Source organism: Chroicocephalus ridibundus, chromosome 9 (assembly GCF_963924245.1).
Source record: "Chroicocephalus ridibundus chromosome 9, bChrRid1.1, whole genome shotgun sequence".
In the NCBI taxonomy this organism is placed as follows: Eukaryota; Metazoa; Chordata; class Aves; order Charadriiformes; family Laridae; genus Chroicocephalus; species Chroicocephalus ridibundus.
Window position 1 is genome coordinate 47656504 of NC_086292.1, and position 18526 is coordinate 47675029.

At 40.3% G+C, this 18526-nt stretch overlaps 1 protein-coding gene across 14 annotated transcripts in view; it reads right to left on the reverse strand.

Annotated features, from left to right (window-relative positions):
* MEGF11 (multiple EGF like domains 11) overlaps positions 1–18526 on the reverse strand; it is a 283386-nt gene that overhangs the window by 172749 nt on the left and 92111 nt on the right. For all 14 annotated transcript variants that reach the window (XM_063347292.1, XM_063347291.1, XM_063347294.1 and 11 more), the window contains exon 6: positions 13737–13829. In XM_063347292.1, coding sequence (XP_063203362.1) covers positions 13737–13829 — 93 coding nt within the window. The remainder of the gene's footprint in view (positions 1–13736; positions 13830–18526) is intronic.

Consider the following 18526-nt stretch of genomic DNA (forward strand, 5'->3'; position numbering starts at 1 on the left):
AAAATCCATCCTGTCAAGAGAATCTCCATGGCATTTCAGAATTTCAGAATGAGAATAACCACATAATTCTTTGGATAGGCTCACCATAATAAAGTTCTACTCTCATATGCAGAAGATTCCCATGGGCTTTCAGAAGATCCTGACCTGCTGCTTATATATTCTGTTTTCTATCATATCTAGCAATTCAGTAAGCCCCTTGCCCTGATTCAGAGACCACTAAAGTTACAGGAATAAAATAATTCATAGAATCATAGAATTGTAGAATAGCTGAGGTGGAAAGGGCCCCTGCAGATCATCTAGTCCAAACCCCCTGCTCAGAGCAGGGTAAGCTAAAACTGGTTGCCAAAGATTGTCCAGTTGAATTTTGAGTATCTCCAAGGTCAGACTCCACAATCTCTCTGAGCAACCTATTCCAGTATTTAATCACCCTTACGGTAAAAGAGTTTTTAAATGCTTAAGTGGAACTTCTTTTATTTCAATCATCTCAGAAGTTGGGAATCTAAGCGCTCTGAAGAGGCCTGGAACCCAGCCGCTGAGGATGAAAGATGATGAGACTGTCTTACCGGTCTCACAGAGTGGTGGTCCCTAAGAAACCCAGAACTGGGCTGCTGCCATCAGACTCTATGAATAGCCGAAATAACAAGACCTTCTTCCCAATACACTTCTGAAGAAGCTCTGACAAAAACAGTTCCTCACCTGAGGCTGGAAACAAACTCATCAGGCTCTGTAATGAGATTCATATTCTAAGATGTATCATAATCCCACCAAATCTGGAAGGAAGAGTTATAACCCTCGACCAGTAGCTCCAAACTGGAATCTGTGGAATTCCAGTGGCTGGAATTTATCCTAGAAGATGGAAATAAGATTTGCAGAAATGCCTGTATTTTCTTACTGCTATCCCAATTGAACTAGACACCTATGTAACTGGGAAGCACTAATAGACAGGCTAAAGTAGGTGATGAAGCAAAGGTTATTCTGGATTCCCAAGAATTCATCAAGCTTATAGTCATGTCTCCCTACCTCCCATCCCAGCAGCAAACTTTGCAATCCGTATGGAAAAATGGATCTTCCATGCGAATGCTCATACCTTTCTGCAAATCTGCCTCCTTCGGCAGTTTGTTTTTCTAGGCTTTGATATTTCTTTAGGATGCTATCACTGCAAACTAAGTGAGATAGGGAATCACACTTTAGTCCTTGACTAAAAACTCTCCTGCAATCAGTTGCCATGATTTACTAATACTGCTACATAATTAGAACGCTGCAACTCTGTACAAAGGGTTCATAAAGGTGAGATTTAAATGGACAGTAGGAAAGGTAAGAAACTCTTACCTCTCTTACTACCACAAATATCCATTGTTTCATGTTTCAGCTGTTTCTCTTAAAATTTGAATTTTGCAGGCTAATTTCACCCAATGTGCCTTGTATTTGACGCACGTATTTTTAAGCATTCTGGACAGGGCTTATACAGCCTAGCAGTCTCTGGCCTTTGCATGAATAGGCACCGTACGATAGGACGAAAAGCTATTGAAAATGATGAACTGCAGAGAGTTTTTTGTTGAATGACCACCCTCCAAGATCAAAGAATGAGTGTTTTATCTCTCTTCTTTCTGGTTGATGCCCACAAAGATCTTCCTGATATGAAATACTCTCAGTAATAATACACACATCATTTCTATCTGGCATTTACTGTTGTTTCTAATGGGGCCTAAATCCTTCTTGCACAACACGCACCAAAGCTATGAAAGTGGTTAAAGCTTACTATTACAAAGCAGTTGTGGATGGGGACTGTTCTCACTTACTTTCCCTTTTTCACCTTCCTTCAGTGAAGTCCCCATAGTTCTCTAAGCATAAGTGTATGTGTAGCAGTAGGTCTCTTTTTATTTAACTCCACAACCCAGAAACTCAACGTGCATTGTTATTATCTGATTCCACTCATCTTTTAGGTCACTGATCATATTTCATGAGTTCTTGCCATTACAAAGAGAGTGATACCCATGTCTGTGACACTTGGGTCTCTTCCCAGCTTCCCTGACAAACGGCCTTCACCATGGTTTCTTGATCAAGATTCAGGTCTTTTGAACTCTCATTTTCACTCCCAGACTTTCAGATAGTCTGCTGGGTTAACACAGGCATGTTTAATAAATAAAATCCTGCAGGTTCTCTGTACCGAATCAAGCCTTTTTGAGCTGTAAAGAAATGACTGGAGGATTTGCCTGTTAGAGACCACATACTCAAGACAATCAAACGGTATAGGGAAGGGTTAAGACTGAAGGTGTAGAATATTTTCATGAGTACAGCAATACAAGTGAACTTTTGACTGTAGAAATTTTCCTTAATGTGCAAAATTTCTGGTATTTCACCTAACGTTTTTGTCAGTAACAAAACAAAAACGGACTATTAAAAACAGCACTTTCTTTGCTTGTACTACCCTTCCAGGCCAAGAAAAGGCAGTTTTGGCAGTTGAATGCTCTATAACATCCAGCATCCCACTTCAATACATCATGTTTAAACATTAAACAGTGTTTATTGAAGCTATAGTGCCGATGACTACTATAGAATAGATGTTTACATCCCCTCATAAACACTTGAACGGGTTTCTTTGCCGGCACCAAAAAAAGACAAATGCCACTTTAACCAGAGCACTTCACCCCTAAATTCTTCTTCTGTCAGGTTATCACCACTGGTTCGCAAGCATTAGATTCCTTCTCACTTTATTATATTGTTTGCATGATAAAAAGACATTATTTCAACATCTCGGCTTTTCCCATTTGAGGCAATTCCTGGCACATTGAAGTTTGCCTTCCCTTTATCATTGCCATTCCTTTTGTTCCCTAAAATTCACTGTCATTTCATTGCCCTGGCTGTGGCAACTCCCACCACCATTCTGTTCCCCCTCCTTCCACTTCACTTTCTTATTTTGACAAAATCTGTCATTTCTACTTGGTGCTTTGCATGCAGCGTAGTGTTCATATTGCAAAACACCTGAATTCAGCTATTTATTGTCTCAAGTCCGGTTATCTGCCGAGCTCCTTTCCTAGCCCCAGCTGCTTCTGGCTGTCATCTCACCTTGCTTGTTTTCCCATTTCCCCTCCATGCACTCCTTCTCTGTCATGTCTCAATCTTGATTTTGCACTGCTTTTTTATGCCATGCTCCTATGCATACCGCCTTCCCCCTGCTCTTCTTGGATTTGGCCTCTGTTCATAACTATATGTTTGTAATCGGTGGTTATGCGACAACAGTCTCCTCCGGAGTGTCAGGTGTGATGCTAGCACACCATCTGCTCTTTCGTTTCCTTTGGTCACAACACATTTCCTCACTTTGTATGCTTTTCCTTACAGAGAACTATGGGCCCTCTACACGCCCTGCCAAAGCTAGATTAGCAGGGAGAGCAAAACGCTCACCTGCGAGCAGTGGTGTGAAGACTCCGTTCTGCCAAACCCTGGACTTACGGTCAGATACGCACTTGGTACGTCTGCTGCTATTTCATTATTTCTCTCCACATCACTGAAGCAGACAAGCTGTTTCAACATTCATTTCACTGGGGACACAAAGTATCTGCTCCTGTGGCAAACTCTTTTGCAGTGTTTTGCAAGGACTACAAGTAAGTACCAGCGTTATCATCTGAGGGGTTCTAGGAGGGATTTTCACGAGTGTAATTTAGCAGAACAGGACTTCTCAGAGAAGCTTCTTCTGAAAATATTTCACTTCAAAAGTATGCTATCATACTTACAATAGCACAAACGCTGGGTAAAACAAAGAAGAAAACTCCCTGAAACTTTCCCATTTTACACATAGTGATTTAAGGGCATCATGACCTACTCTTGTCACTGAAAAGCTACTAGGAATGCAACTGATTGTAAGGCAATGGTAAAAAAAAAACTCCAAAGAAAATTTTTACCTGAGTTTTACCTGTACAATGGCACATTTATCTCTGGCTTTCGCTCTAAAAGACGTCTCTTATTCATACACAAAAATTTTATTGACATGGAAATAACTTTAAAAACAATAAATAACAAAATGATTCAATATACTGTCATATACCCATTAGGCAATGGAATAAATCAGCATTATCATTCCCGCATTTTAAACTGTCAGGTTGCATCACTTCCGCATCTTCTTCTGCAGATCTGATCATCACATCTCTAAAGTTAGCAAAGCTGCCTCCAGGCTGTATTTTAAATGCAACCCACCCAAGACACCAAGGCCAGCTGCACATTAGAGCCTCACTCATCGTTAGCAAAGATATTAATTGATGGCTGGGCTCTCACCACCACCACTGCAGGCTGCCGTCCTCTTTCAGCTGCGACACAGGCCCAGTTAATCCACAGGATGAATATACTCAACTCCCACAGAAATCAAAAAGAAATAAGGACTCCTCACCTTGTGGAGGCTTATCTAAGATCACACAAAATCAGGGTGAAGTCTGAGGAAAAATCTTAGCATGTAACACTTTCCTTTAGCAAAGACACTGCCTACGTTAAACACCGGGTCAGTGAGCAGGCGTAGGAAGGGAGGGGACACGAACGATAAGGACTTCATTTTTGGAAAGCTGTTAGTACAACAGCCAAAGGATAGTTAAAATACACCCAGCTGCTACATTTTGAAATAAAGTATTTTAGTATCTTTGTATGTAATGGTGGAATTTACAGCTAAACAAAGAAATGATCACTAACAGGGAAAGCTGTGTACTTCCATGCTTTCTCCCTGCAACCTTCCCCCCCGTGTCTAGGGCACACTCGCTGATGCTGCTCGAATGAATTTACTGACTCTGCCTCAGCTCTCCAGTATCGGTACACGAGAAGCCTTGTACCTAACGCAATGTGATGAATGACTGCTATTTTCTAGCAAATTTTACCTGCTGGGGGCCTGAGGTAAATTTCAAGTCTTATTTCTGAATGAAACCTTTCGTCTCCCTTTTTGACTTCAACCTTCAAGCGCTGCCCATGAAATAGCACTGTAACTAGGAAGAACAGCATCTTTTGAAAAATCCTGAGAGCACTGAATGGGGCCTTTCCCAGTCGTAGCACACGTCTTTGGAGCCAGTTACCCATAACCCAGCAAAAGTCAGTGCAGGCCAGAGGCTTCTCCGGGCTCAGGTGAAATAGCTCCCAGGGGATTTTCTGATGCCTTGGTGTTGGACAGTGAGCTGAGCTCTGCCCTCTCCGAGCATTCCTTCAAATACCCCATCATACCTAACACAGAGACAAGCGCTTTAGAAGCTTTCCCAAGGACCGCTACACCTTTTTTTTTTCTGTTTGTTACCAAGCAAAAACCCCGGGAATACTTCTGAGTGGGTGTCCACATCTGAGACTCCTGCCTACACTTCGGGAGAGGGAATTCTGCTCTTTTCTCCAAGTGACAGCTCTTTAGTGACCAGAACATAAAATTATACCAATGGTACTTTTAAACTGATGTAAAGTCTGTTCATTTGTGTAGTGCACATTTAAAGCCACATTATTGTAAAACGCTCCAGCAATGAAATTTAGCATTAGCAATTCAGTTCATTAGAAAGGATATTTTAGTAGCTTCTCTCTTTTATAGCTATTACCCTGTCTAAAGTGAGAAAAACTTCAGTCAAATTAATAAGAGTAACAACTCATCACACATACACTGCCTATCTATGAAGTCTCCTCTGCTCTCCCCAGTTCGGCAGCCAAGGAAAGACGCATGTGAGCCAAATTCCCCCCTGCAAAACACACCAAACCTGCACGGGAATGCATTTAGCCCATTCAGTACTAGTAACCATGGTTTCCTTTACTGAAAATTATCCTTAAACTCTAAAGTCTTAGTTAACCGTCAGGCCGTTCCCCAGATAAGACAATAGCTACGTTATAAAGTTCAGCTCCAGATGTGGCAGGTGTGCTCCAAGTTCAGCGGGGCTCTGCTTTGGGAGGGCAGGCTACTCTGTGCTCTCATTTACAAGCACCTCGTCAACACAATGGTCTTGCTTTAGCAGAGAACTGACATGTATAACCCTGCCTCCTCCCAAAGATCCACAGCCATCTCTTCTCTGAAATATAAATGTCTTTTCACACTCCTTTTGAAGTGTCAGTCCTTGACATACTGCCCTAACAACAGGCAATAAGTAACGTTTTATACAATAAACTTAGCCCACAGCCTCCCTCAGCTTTGGTTTTCAGCATGAATTCCGTGTTGGATTCAGAGAGCCAGCGGACCGATTTTCCAGACTTACCCAGCATATACAATTGCCTAACAATTCGGCTACATGCAACACAGAATTTCCATGCTGCTCATAGACAGCTCACCGGGGGCTGCAGAGCGGGTAAATGCGAGGTGATATGCCCAGATAGCCATCAGGTCTCAAATCTCTCCTCTCACCTCCTGTTCGCCACCTGTGTGCCTTAAATCAATGTATATCTATATCAAAATTATAATTCCAGAATTGTTGGTCATTAATTATATAACATATATAATTTAATTTATCTTTTATCTAGATTAGGAAAGTCCCCTTTCCATACGTATTTTATTCCCAGCTAAGCACTCAAGGAGCAGATCAATACAGGTGTGTGTGGTGACCACTGCAGCTGACCACAGAAACCCCAGCAGCCCCAGTCTGGATCCACACAGTCACTTTCTTTACAGTAATAGAGAGAGAAAGGCTGTGTACACAGAAAGACTACATCAAGAGAAAGAGTCCAAAATGGCGTTGCTACCTCAGGCCAGCTTAGAAGACAAACTCTTTGCATGCACCAGCCTCACCAGCTACTACTCTGGGTACAAATGGGAAGCAAGGTTTTAACAGATATCTGAATTTTAGATGAATAATCACTCTAGCACGTAACTCATCATGGGCTTCCCTCTTAAACCAAAGGAGCCAAACGTGGAAAGAACTGGATGCTTTTACAGAGGAGATAATTGTGGTAATATTGTAATAATTACATATAATTGTGCAGACTTATTCTGATAACCTTTTACATTTTTTTAAAAACTTTATTAGACAACCAGAAGCCTGTTACACTACATACACAAATTATTTTCTTAACACATCCCTATCCTCTGGTACTCACCTGTGTGGTAGGTTAAAACATCACGTCTGCCTAGAACTAAGGAGTATGTTCAGATCCCTAATCGTGCATCGTGCTCTGCTCTGCAGACCTGGCATTAGGCTCGAGCTTCTCTTTCTCGATACTGGTGAAGCTGAGAATGGGTTTAGTTCACTGAGAGAAGTACCCACCATTGCTCAGCCTGGATGATCATACTCAATAACTCTTGGTCCCTCAACAAGATTCTCATCAACCCGATTTCCCCCCCTCATCTCTTGAGTTCCCATTTGGATAATGACTTAAGCATTTATCTAACTTAAATAACACAGGTTGTTCATTATTGACTTTAAAAGGGCTATTCATATGCATGAAGTACACTGCTAGATCAAGCCTTAAGAGCAAAGGCAGGCACTGGAAGACAGAACTCCAGGGACTGGAGCAGAGAGAGTCAAGTCAGCTCAATCGACTCTTCAAAATCCTTCACAAGAGGCAGTCTCACAGGAGGGCTGGGACTGCTGGGCGGAATAACCTGTCACGACTTTGGCTTTAGACACAACCAGCTGCTTGAAGGAAGGAAGTCCTTTCCCACACTCTGACAGGGAAGATGAAGATGAAGGTAAGAAGTAAAAGGACACAGGGTGCTGAATTTCTATTTTTGCCTCACTTTTGTACAAGCCTTAGGACAACTGGCAACTGATCTATTCACCATCAATGAGTCACATAGAAGTAGTATAGAAAGTAATTTCTTCCCAAAGCAGTTCTTGGATCTACTTTTCCTTTTTCAGAATGAACTGCTGCCCTTTGCTCAGCCCGATCACTGTGGGAAAAGCCAACGCTAATGTGACTCTCACACCTTTCCATAAGCTTGCAGCACCTCCAAAGCAGTTAGCTCACGGAAGCACAGACGATACTATCATATCTCTAGCAGAGTGAGGAGAAACCACCACAAGCAACTGAGCAGGTATTAACAGCTTCAACAAGAGACAAAATATTCCCTCTGAATGAAAAATGATGGATTAGCCCCATTTAATGCAGCCAAATTATCTGTGTAAAAATATATACAGGACATGCTGCTGTGCTGCTAACTGCACGGAACAGCAGCTTGTGTTTACATTTTTACTCCCTGGTTACAGGCTGTCCTGCGTAGGCTGGGCCCATGAAGATAGGCTGCTCCAGAGACTGCTTCACACACGCAACCTGGGTACGCAAGCCCAAGCGCGTGGGCCCAACATCCAGCAGAGGCAAAAATTAAGCACAAGCTGTTTACCTGATTACACCAGTTCAGCAGTGGTTGAAGGGAGCTGAGTATTTTTTAAGTTTAAGGAAGAGCAAATTGTTAGAACTGAAAGAGGCAGAAATCAATTCCACTCTGTAATTGCTACAGAAAGATCCTTATATGAGCCTCATTGGAGCTTATTTTTAAACATTTGCATCTCTTTGCATGATGCAGTTGTCACTGAGTCTGCAAATCACATCAAAATTAAGCTGCAATTTGAGCTTGGCTTAAATGAAAAGTGTATTATAACTTTTAAAGTCCACATGCTACCGATATGAAATTCTGTTTCAGCTAAAGCATTAATTAAGCCTGAATCCAAACTCAAGTTTCACAACTTTAAACAGACCTTTAGAAACTGCATCTAAACTCAGCAGTTGGAGTGACAAATGGAATAGACAGCTTTAGTGGAAACAGAAACATTGTACCTGGTTCTGTCACCTCATTTGGCACGTAGATACAACACTCCCTGTGACACGAACCCACCGCGCAGACAAATTCCTATACAAGAAACATGGTTGGGCCCTGATCTATATAGTGGCCCACTGACAGTTTAGAGCAGCTGAGGTCTTGCACCTTTGCACCTCTTCGGGGGACCTTGGAGGTTTCCCAGTCAATCCTATCCTAAAAACCCGAGGGCAAAAAAATTAACTAATGATTCCAGGAGATCAGTCCCTGGCGTTAGGCTGAATTTTGGTCGAGCCTGTATTCACAAACGAGGAGTCCTTCCTTTGAACTTTATTTCTTCTTCAGAAATAGTTCAAAGCATGTTGAGAACGCAGAAGCCCAAATCAAGCCTGAAGAAGACCACAGACTCACTTTACCATGCTCTATTTTTCTCCTGAGATTTCTCCTGTTGCTGGCCACAGCTTGTCAAGCAACCCCCCTTCAGACTTAGCAAAGTAGCTGCAGTTCTCATCCATCACAAGCCTCAGACCTGAAGCGCTCCAGCTGCTCTAGGGCTGTACCCTTAAACGTGACCTTGCTGTGATGTTAGACTTGCCTGTTGTTATGACCTTGGCTATTTTTGACAAAGAGAGAAAGATGAAATAGGTTCTTGCTCTTAATGACAGTTTGTACAAAGCATCCTTTACAAAGAAAACTATGTTATCCATATGTGTACATTACTGATCAGCCTGTGCCAGACAGCAATATTATAACCATCAGGTGACACAGTATGAAGAAGATTTGTCATTATTATGCCAACTTCTCTTTAATTACACTTCAGGCAAGTACTATATTTTCTCACAAAACTAATAGCAAAGCAAACATTTTGAAAACCACTTTATTTTTTTCATTACAACCTCTGTGTGTGGTTACTCTGAAATGTCTCAAACTGTCACACACGATTTTGGGAGGTTCTTGCTTTTAATTCAAGGCTCTTGCTCTGAACTTTATTTTTCCTACCTGGTGCCCTCTGTTTCTAACCAGAAAGATTTCTGTCATCTTCCCCGCAATGAAAAACGCTCCTGAGAGTAAGAACGGTCTTCAGTAATATTGCCTGATGAGTTTTAGCATTTTGAAAGAAAGATCACCTTATTCCTTACAGACCTGATGAATTCGATGAGATGATGCTTTAGATTTCACTGAGGTCTTTTTAGCTGTTTCTTCAAAACTGACTCAGCAACTTCCTAAAACACCAGCTTAACTTAAAGCAGGTGAAAAGTCCTACTCACGTGTGTCAAGTTAAGGATATGCTTAATATTGCTGGATTGGGGCCTAACAGCTTGCAGATACAGATGGCTATTATCAAGACCCAGAAGAGGCCAGGTAACCACCAACAGTCAATTATATTCCTACCAGAACTTCAAGCTGGTATATCATACTGTTTGAAGTTAATTGCTTTGAAATAATTGGACAGGTGAGCAGGTAAGTTCACACAGAGCATTTGCAATTTTCCTTTGTATTTAAAAAAACAACAGTGCAGATTGCATGGACAAAAAGGGCCCAATTTTAATAAAACAAGTTAAAAGGGAAGGGAAAAGGTATGGCATTTTTTTAAAGACTTTTCCTTTTCATTTTTAGCTTCATTAAAACCCTGAAAACATTTTATTCAAGAGCTTCTTTAGTTAATACCTCATTACTTCTCTTTTTATTGTTATGGTAATCAAGCCTTAATATATTGCAGCTTTATAGCATGAAATCAAGGCTAGGCCTGCGGGCATCGACAGATGTACAACAGCATGCAGTAAAACACAGGTATAGAGGCATGCAGAGCTGAATATGGCACAGGGTTTTTTTATAATTGTTTAGCAATTCATCTGAAGTTATTTTAACCTTGACAACAGATGAACTCTAACATGTACCATGATCAGTCCCTGGGAAGCTGCACCAAATAGCAAGTTTTGTGATTGTTGTCTTACAGGCTGAGTTTTAGGAAAGCGTGAAACAAAGCCTGAGAAAGATGATTATATTGTTTGGATGACTATAGGCTGTAGATATAACTACTCTAAAATATTTAACTGAGTATATTCTAGCCAAGGGAGAATGGTAACACTGGGAAACTGCACTTAACACCAAAACCTTGCCTCCCCGTAGGAAATCTGTGCTCAGAATTCATACCCTCTCCTGCCATAGGCAGTCTTTGCGGCGCACCAAAACAGAAAAACATTTGGATCCAACTTCTGGTTTTGAAGTGACACTTGGACCATGTGCTGGAGCTCTGCTTATGGTTGAATTTCACCCATCAAACCAAATGAAAATTATATATAACTTTTAGAAAGTTATCTTGTTCTCGTCTGCAGGGTGTTGAAATACTATCTCAAAAAGAGTGTCCCTAGGTCCTTTCCAAGTAAATGACAACAGATGACTCCCAGTGTCAGGTAGGCTCCACTTCTCAACACTGTTTGCAGGAGAGATCCTTCAGGAAACAATTACAGCTCCTGTGAGATTTTCTAAATTTAAAGGGAGTGTTTTGGCTAGCAATATCTTTCCCAGTAAAATTGTTTCAAATAGCCAACATTAAAAGCAATATGCCTGTGACTTAATAAACCCACCGATCCTGAGGATAACAGGGGAAGCTCTGGCCCCACAGGGAGTGGGGTGGCACGCTGACAGCCGACAGCTCCAGCTTAGCCAGAGCACAGCCCTGCAGGGCCAGCCATTCGGAAACACCCAACAAATGGCATTTGCCATTGCAAACATGTAACCTTCATAGTAGCTACCCAATATTAATGAAGTAATAGGAAGAAAGTAGGCACAGACAATACATTATTCCAGGAGCAGTGAAAAATGTTTTCCACATTGTTACTGGGTAACAGTACGATACGACTCAGTACGTGGATCATCAACATATCTGAAAATCCCGGTTAACCTCTGTTAAGCAAAGGCTCCCAGCTTCTCTCTTCTCTCGGAAATACTCAGAGTAACAATTGTACTGTATTCAGCTGGTATCTGTTGATACCTTTAAATTAAAAGAAAGTCTCCTAACAATGAAGAGGCCAGCCATCCAAATTGCCAGCGCCAAGCAGGGAGGTGAGTAGCGCTCTCAGCTGCCGCAAAGGCTCACTTCTATGAGGCCGTTCACACTTACAAGCATTACGTCGGACAGTGCTTGTCAGATCGGACCTTAGGACAAGAATGCATGTTGCCCAGCATATAACAAATGGAATGAAAGACAATGGGCACTATAGTCCAGTGAATACACTAATTATATTAATAAAATGAAAGCTTAACTTTTGAAGCTAATCCTGGGCTATCATTTATAAAAGTTAACAGGGCATATTTAATTTAGGAATTGGCTAACGCTTCTCTTCCCACCGCTGAAACCTCATAAATGAAATATACTGGATTGCTGCCCAGTGCGGAAATAAAAGTTATGAATAATGTTTCTATCTCAATCATTGTCAGTGCTTTAATATTCCTAATTACTTTAAAAAGCTAAATATTCAATATAGGAAAAACCTTCTTTTTCTTTTTATCTTCACTTGCAAGATTAGTGCAATTTAATAAGAGTCACTGGGTAGTTTTAGTCCACGAGAGCCATCTGTACTTTGACATCTTCTCCTTTCCTCTTCATTATTATAAAGAATAGAAAGCTTGTTACTATGTGTGTGTGAATAAATGTATACATCTATATGTGTATGTCCATGGTATCACAGTATTATTTTTTTTCTCATTTTTTTAACTTCTGTAAGTGCATATGCGCTGTATAAATACGCACTGGCTGTCAGGTTAAACCTATCTATTACTAAAAATAACAAAAAGATGAAATGAGTTTTGTGACTCTACACAATATTTTACAAAGGTACTATTTTTCTTTTAAAAAATATTGTTATAGATAGATATTCAGTATGTTATGCTGCCCAATTTATCCCTTGTCTACACATCAGGTAATCCTGAAAGGTTGCTTCAAACCCCAAAGCGTGGCCTTTCTTTCTGTCCTTCCTCCCCGCTCTCTCCCTATCGCCTTCTCTGCTGTAACCGAGGAGACACCAGCAAAGCTGCAGACAAAGCACCGGCAACTTGACCAGAGGAGAGTCTGCCCCGTTGAGTTCAGCCTCTGGAGGCGTCCATCCCCAGCCACATTTAACTCCTGTCCTCTTCTAATGCCTCTCTTTATAGATCCCGTTCCTGTTACCTTTTGCCTGGTAATGCTGCCTCTTTTTTAAGATCCCAATCAATTTGGGGACAAAGGGAGGAAGTAAAAGCAAAATGAAATGTTCATTCAGTAAATGACTCACCGCATCTTTCTCGATGCAGCTTTATTTACTTACCTGACGCACAAATAGACTTCATTTAACAAGCTTATTTCCATTATGTCAATAGCGGATTGGGCCTGTGTTTCATAACATGTCTGATGTTTGCACTGGAAAGAACGCTCACTGCTTCATTCCAGCATGAACTAATCGCGAAGACTTAAACTTATCATTACCAATTAAGAGAGTTTGACATACACAGCTTCTCCAGCTGAAAAAATTGAAAGCCTCAAGTATGAATTAATTTCCAAATAAAAGGTGCAGAACTCCCACCTCTACCGGTTCCCGAACTTCTGCAGTATGGATAATTTAGGGTTTGGATTTCAAGTCAGAAGGCAGAATTTGGGCTGCATGAAGAGTCAATGGCAGAATTCCCACTGGCTTCAACAGGACAAAGACTCTGTCTAGAGAAGGTGCTTTCCAAACAACACCAAGTACTACACAAAGTCGTTAATGAAGAATGCGTTGTATTAAAGATTTAAGAGAGAAAAAATTCATAATACAGCTATATTATCTATATTGGTATCCTAATAACAGGACCGAAAGCTTTAGGAGCACTGTATTTAGCACTTCTTTGTAAAAACAAGCAAAAAAGGTGAAATTCAGTATCGTAGGAAAGGGTATTATCACATAGTAATTGTTGCAAAAAACCTTCATTTTTTTCCACCTAAAGCATCCAAGTTCTAAGGCCACGGCTTTATTTAAGGCCTTTTTTAAATAGCAGCATATATCTTTATCACATCTTTGGAATCTTTACTCACCACTAGAGCAATCAGTACCTCCCCATCCTGGTTCACAATGACAAGTGTCAGGAGAAACACATCTTCCATGCACACACTCCTCAGTGCAGAGCGCTGTTGGGAAGAGACAACACACAGCACTGTAAACATATTAAGTGGTTGGTAAACATACAGTAAACTACGCCTGAGAGAGCAATATTTTGTTTAAAAATGTTAAACAAAGCAAACACACAAAAAAAGAATTACTTGCAAGACTTAATTAATACTAAGTGACCAAAATAAAATATAGGTCTCTTGACAGCGATAAACTCATTTGTCACTTCAGCTCTTTGTAATGAAAAACTCTAACACCAGAAATTACTTTGGTAAGCAGTTTTGCTTCATAGTAAATTTTTTAACAAACTGACACTTATTATTATTATATTGCAGAATATGAGCTTCTTCTATTGCACTCAAGTTGCTACTGTTCATAAGATAAAATGGAGCTCGGTTTTGAAAGTATATTAAGATCCAAAATAGATTTATAAAAAATAGCTGAAGAAGATGAAATAATTTTACTGCATGATGCAGTAGCTGCAAGTGCAGCGTTGTCTTTTCAAGGTCTTCGAGCTTTCCATAACTACAGTGTTCTAGATTGTATTTGTCCACTGTTGGATTATTGGAAGTTCAATATCATTAAGGTTCAAACTATGAAAACCACGTTGGTTTTACTCTCTCACTCGCCGGTCGACTAGAGATATACACGGAAGAATCTCCTTTTCTTCTCCCTGAGTAGGAACAGCTCATGGTTTGAAGACTTTTCTACTGTGCTGCTTTGGTGTCTGACCGACTTCCCAGTGTATGCCGGTATGCCCATCGCATACAAAAAAACTTGGACAATACTGAATAACTATTTTAAAGCCTGAACTTTACTGCTCACTAGCTTATTTCCATTTTACCACTTAGGACGTTGCCAAAAATGCAGTGTGTCATTGATTCAAATTGGTTGATTAAGTTGGAACATATAATTTCCATCTAGACTAACATGTATAAGTTATTAACGAATACAATGTAGTGGCAATGAGATCACTATATCAAAATATATATACACATATATAGAAAATATATGTCATATATACGATATACAGCATATATAACCTATGTATTTATATCCTTTGTTTTTGTATCAGGTGTGAAATGTGGGTATTATGTTTATTTAACCAAGAACTGGCTGAAGCTGGACTACAAAAGACTTATTCCAAGACACAGATTAATTCATTCTTGTCTAAAACAAGGCCAGCAAAGCTGATTTGGGAAGTAGCTTTGTGTTGCTGTACTGAAAACCAGGCTGAAATTCCCAACTCATTTTAAGTCGGCCAACGGTTTAAAGTTGCACTGGGCCTGCATATGAAACACTCTTTCTGTTCCCAGGTACCTCACAGGTCAAATGTTTTCCACCAACGTCTTGTACATTTGAACAACTCCTGCTGTATTTGACATCCTGTTTGGGCTACCAGATAGGATCACATCTGGAATCTGCGCTTGGGCTGGCATCAATGTTGATGGAAACATTTTGCTGCCTATTCTGTGTTTGGGTCACTGGAGACCAAACCCACTAAGCTATCCACAAGTATATTTAAATCCAACTTCAAATCACAAGTGAACTTTGAATAAATGATCCTATAGGAAAAATCTTCTTGCTTTTTATCGATCAAATCACGTGACCAGTGACTAGAATGTTGCGTCGTTATAATGACTGCAAGATCCTTCTAGATTAGTCATTTCCTTTCTATGTTCGCTGCACATCAAAAGTGCAATTTAGTCTCATTTCGTATCTTGTGTTTAGACAGTATTGCAGGAGGCATGTAATATTGATAGCTAGTTCTCTAGTCACTAATTGTCCTCACCTTTTGTGCATTTATTTTACTTGAGTTAGGGTTTCTGAAGACAGTGAGGCATCCTAGGCTACTGAGATGAAATTCAAGACAGGGTATTATTCCAATAAAGAAATGCACGCTTTCACGCAATCGTTTAAAAATGGCTGGTTATCTACGACAAGAAGTCCACATACAGAACAGCCACAACCTTAGAATTTGTTATTAAAAGTACAGCGTACTAAAAGATATACAATATGGTGGGATAGGGATACTTCGAAAATTCTGCCCCGTGTAGCTTCATCTAAGACCACGATTCTCATTGACGTGACTCTTACGCAGCAGTTTTCTAAGAGGAACGGAAATCAAACCTGAGATTTTTCTGTTCCCTGCATGGACATTTAGAATAATAAAACATTCTTACACGTAAAACATGCAACCTTTTTATACTTTTAACTAGGCTAAGCTCTCAGGCGAAGGCATGATTTGTGAGCAAGAAGGTTGATGGCGGACTATTTCTGTGCTCTTCCAAATAACAAAACTGCTCATTACTGGTCTAAATTTAGTTGATTTAGCCCCACAAACATATCACACCTTAACTATGCTAACATAAATATGAAATAATAATGACTAATTAAGCTAATAAAGTTTACTTAACCACTTGCCTCTGGACAGTCCTGACTTCTGTAATAATGCTCCAGCGCCTTGGGAAGAGCGCCATGGGAGACTTACAAGCAAGACTCAAGATAGCATTTCTCATTCTAAAGCAATCAGTGATATGCAAAATAGTACTATAGAGAACGGCGTCTTTGCTTGTAGGTGTTTTGAAGTCCTGCATAGCTGAAGATGACAATGTTTAATGAGCAATTAAAGAGTCAAGAAAGGTAAAGACACTCCTTGGAACCGTGGGCTCTCTCATCTCTGGTTTATTAACTTGCTAAACAAGCAGCTAGGAGCTCACTAGCATATAGTCGGTTAAAGTGGTGAAATGGCACAGGAGTAATCCCATATGTGGGGGTCACAGCCATCTCCCTTTTTTAAAAGGGGAAGCCATTTTATTCAAGGAGGCAAATAATCAGACTCCTGCACTGTCTGATTCAAATGAGGCCTATTAAGGTCCATATAAAGGTCATATTAGGGTACAACTCTGAAGTTTTACCACAGCAAATAAAATTTAGAATTTTCCCTATAAAAAGGAAGTCTTGCCTTGCTCTAATCTTTAGAGTTTAAATTAATTTTTCATTCTATTAACATTCCACATAATAGGATACAATGGTCCCCAAGGCATTCTTCATAATGTACTTTGTACAGTGGTTTGCAAATGATCTTACTAGTTAATGGAACTATAAAAATTACTTGCACATAAAGGTCAAGAAAAATAAAGATAAGTATATACTTTCTGACACTGTCCTGTTCAACACTCAGCTAAAGGCCCCTGGGGTAAAGAAAACTTGTACTAATGCAAGGAATAGAATTCCTCCCAGTATAATAGCCCAAGCAGTTCAACCTTTGGAATTCCAGACTTTTTATGTCTGCATTTTCCCTTGACCAATTCTCTTGAACAATCCAGCACCTCATTGATCAGTTTATTATTAGCATTCTTGGCATGAGTTTAAGATCAGTTTGTAGTTTGATTCAGCCTGGTAATAAAATGACCTACATCAAAGCCCTGCCAAACTGCCATCTTTAGCAATGCGTTTAGCATGAGTTATTTGGCCATATTCAAGGTCACACAGCAACCGCTCCTTATCAAGGAATGAAGTCAACAAGAGGGTTCTGTAACAATTCATTTGATGCTTATCACTTGCTTTATAATTACAAACAGTGCTTTTTATAACATATAAGGACAATCCTCGGGGAAATAGACCTAAAGATTAAACTCTTTTCACACCTGAAATGACCGCATAGATTTCTCTAACACTAGCACTTATTTTTTGGTTGTTGTCCTGAATTTGAATTTAGATATACTAAATGCATTGTCTGTGTCTCCTATCCACAAAGGTATGAAATACCTTGTTATTGAGGAGTACACTGCTAAGTGGAGCACACCGGAGAATATTTTCATTGCAGAGTTACTTCAAGTGAGTGGCACCACAGATAGTTCATCCCAGACAAAAGCAGGCACAGGCCAGGGATCCAGAGCTCCTCTGTCTTCCTCGGTGCTGCATTCCTCTGTATGGACCCAAACTACGGCTTTGCAGGGTTTAAACCCTGCTGTACCAAGCTGGTTTATATACACTGTTATATCCTGCTCATCACTACATTATTAACCCATTGACCACTTTTAGTCCATTAAGCAACGTAACGAACACCTACCACAACGACCTTCTCATCCCCTTTCCTAGAGGTGAAAGTGCATTTAGGGAAGAGTTTCATTCTAGCGGAAGAAGTACAGAGTGATTTAGCTCCGGAAAGTTTTGTTAGCTTGTCCAAACTAATAACTTATGTACTTATTTCACAAAAGGCAGAGTCAAAAAAAATATATGTCTTGTGCTTGCAATGGAATGTGGTAATATACGCAGAGGTCCTTTGAACCTGGAGGAGTTCACAGCCACTGACTCAGCAAGTTCCACCTCCCTCCCACTTCAGCTGATGGGACTTTACTGTGCCAGACAAGCAAAATATCTTCAAAACAAAGACCAGTATAATTACAAAGTCTAAAAAAACCCAGTGTAGAAAGCAGAAAATAGGCTTCATGAACTGCAGTCATTCATAGCAGCGCGTGCTGCTGGAGAGATGTGCTGGAGTGTTCTGTAGGAGCTGGAGTTTCCTGGGCTCTGCAGGCTTTCTGCCCAGGGACTGTAGTGCAGCCAGGAGGTGACGGAAAGCATAAATTACTGTAGATACATTATAAGAACAGAAAACATTGCTAAATGAAGATACAGACACTGCTATATGACAGACACAATGAGAAATTCAGGCACTCTCCTAGAACTACCCAGAATAAACGGGTCTATT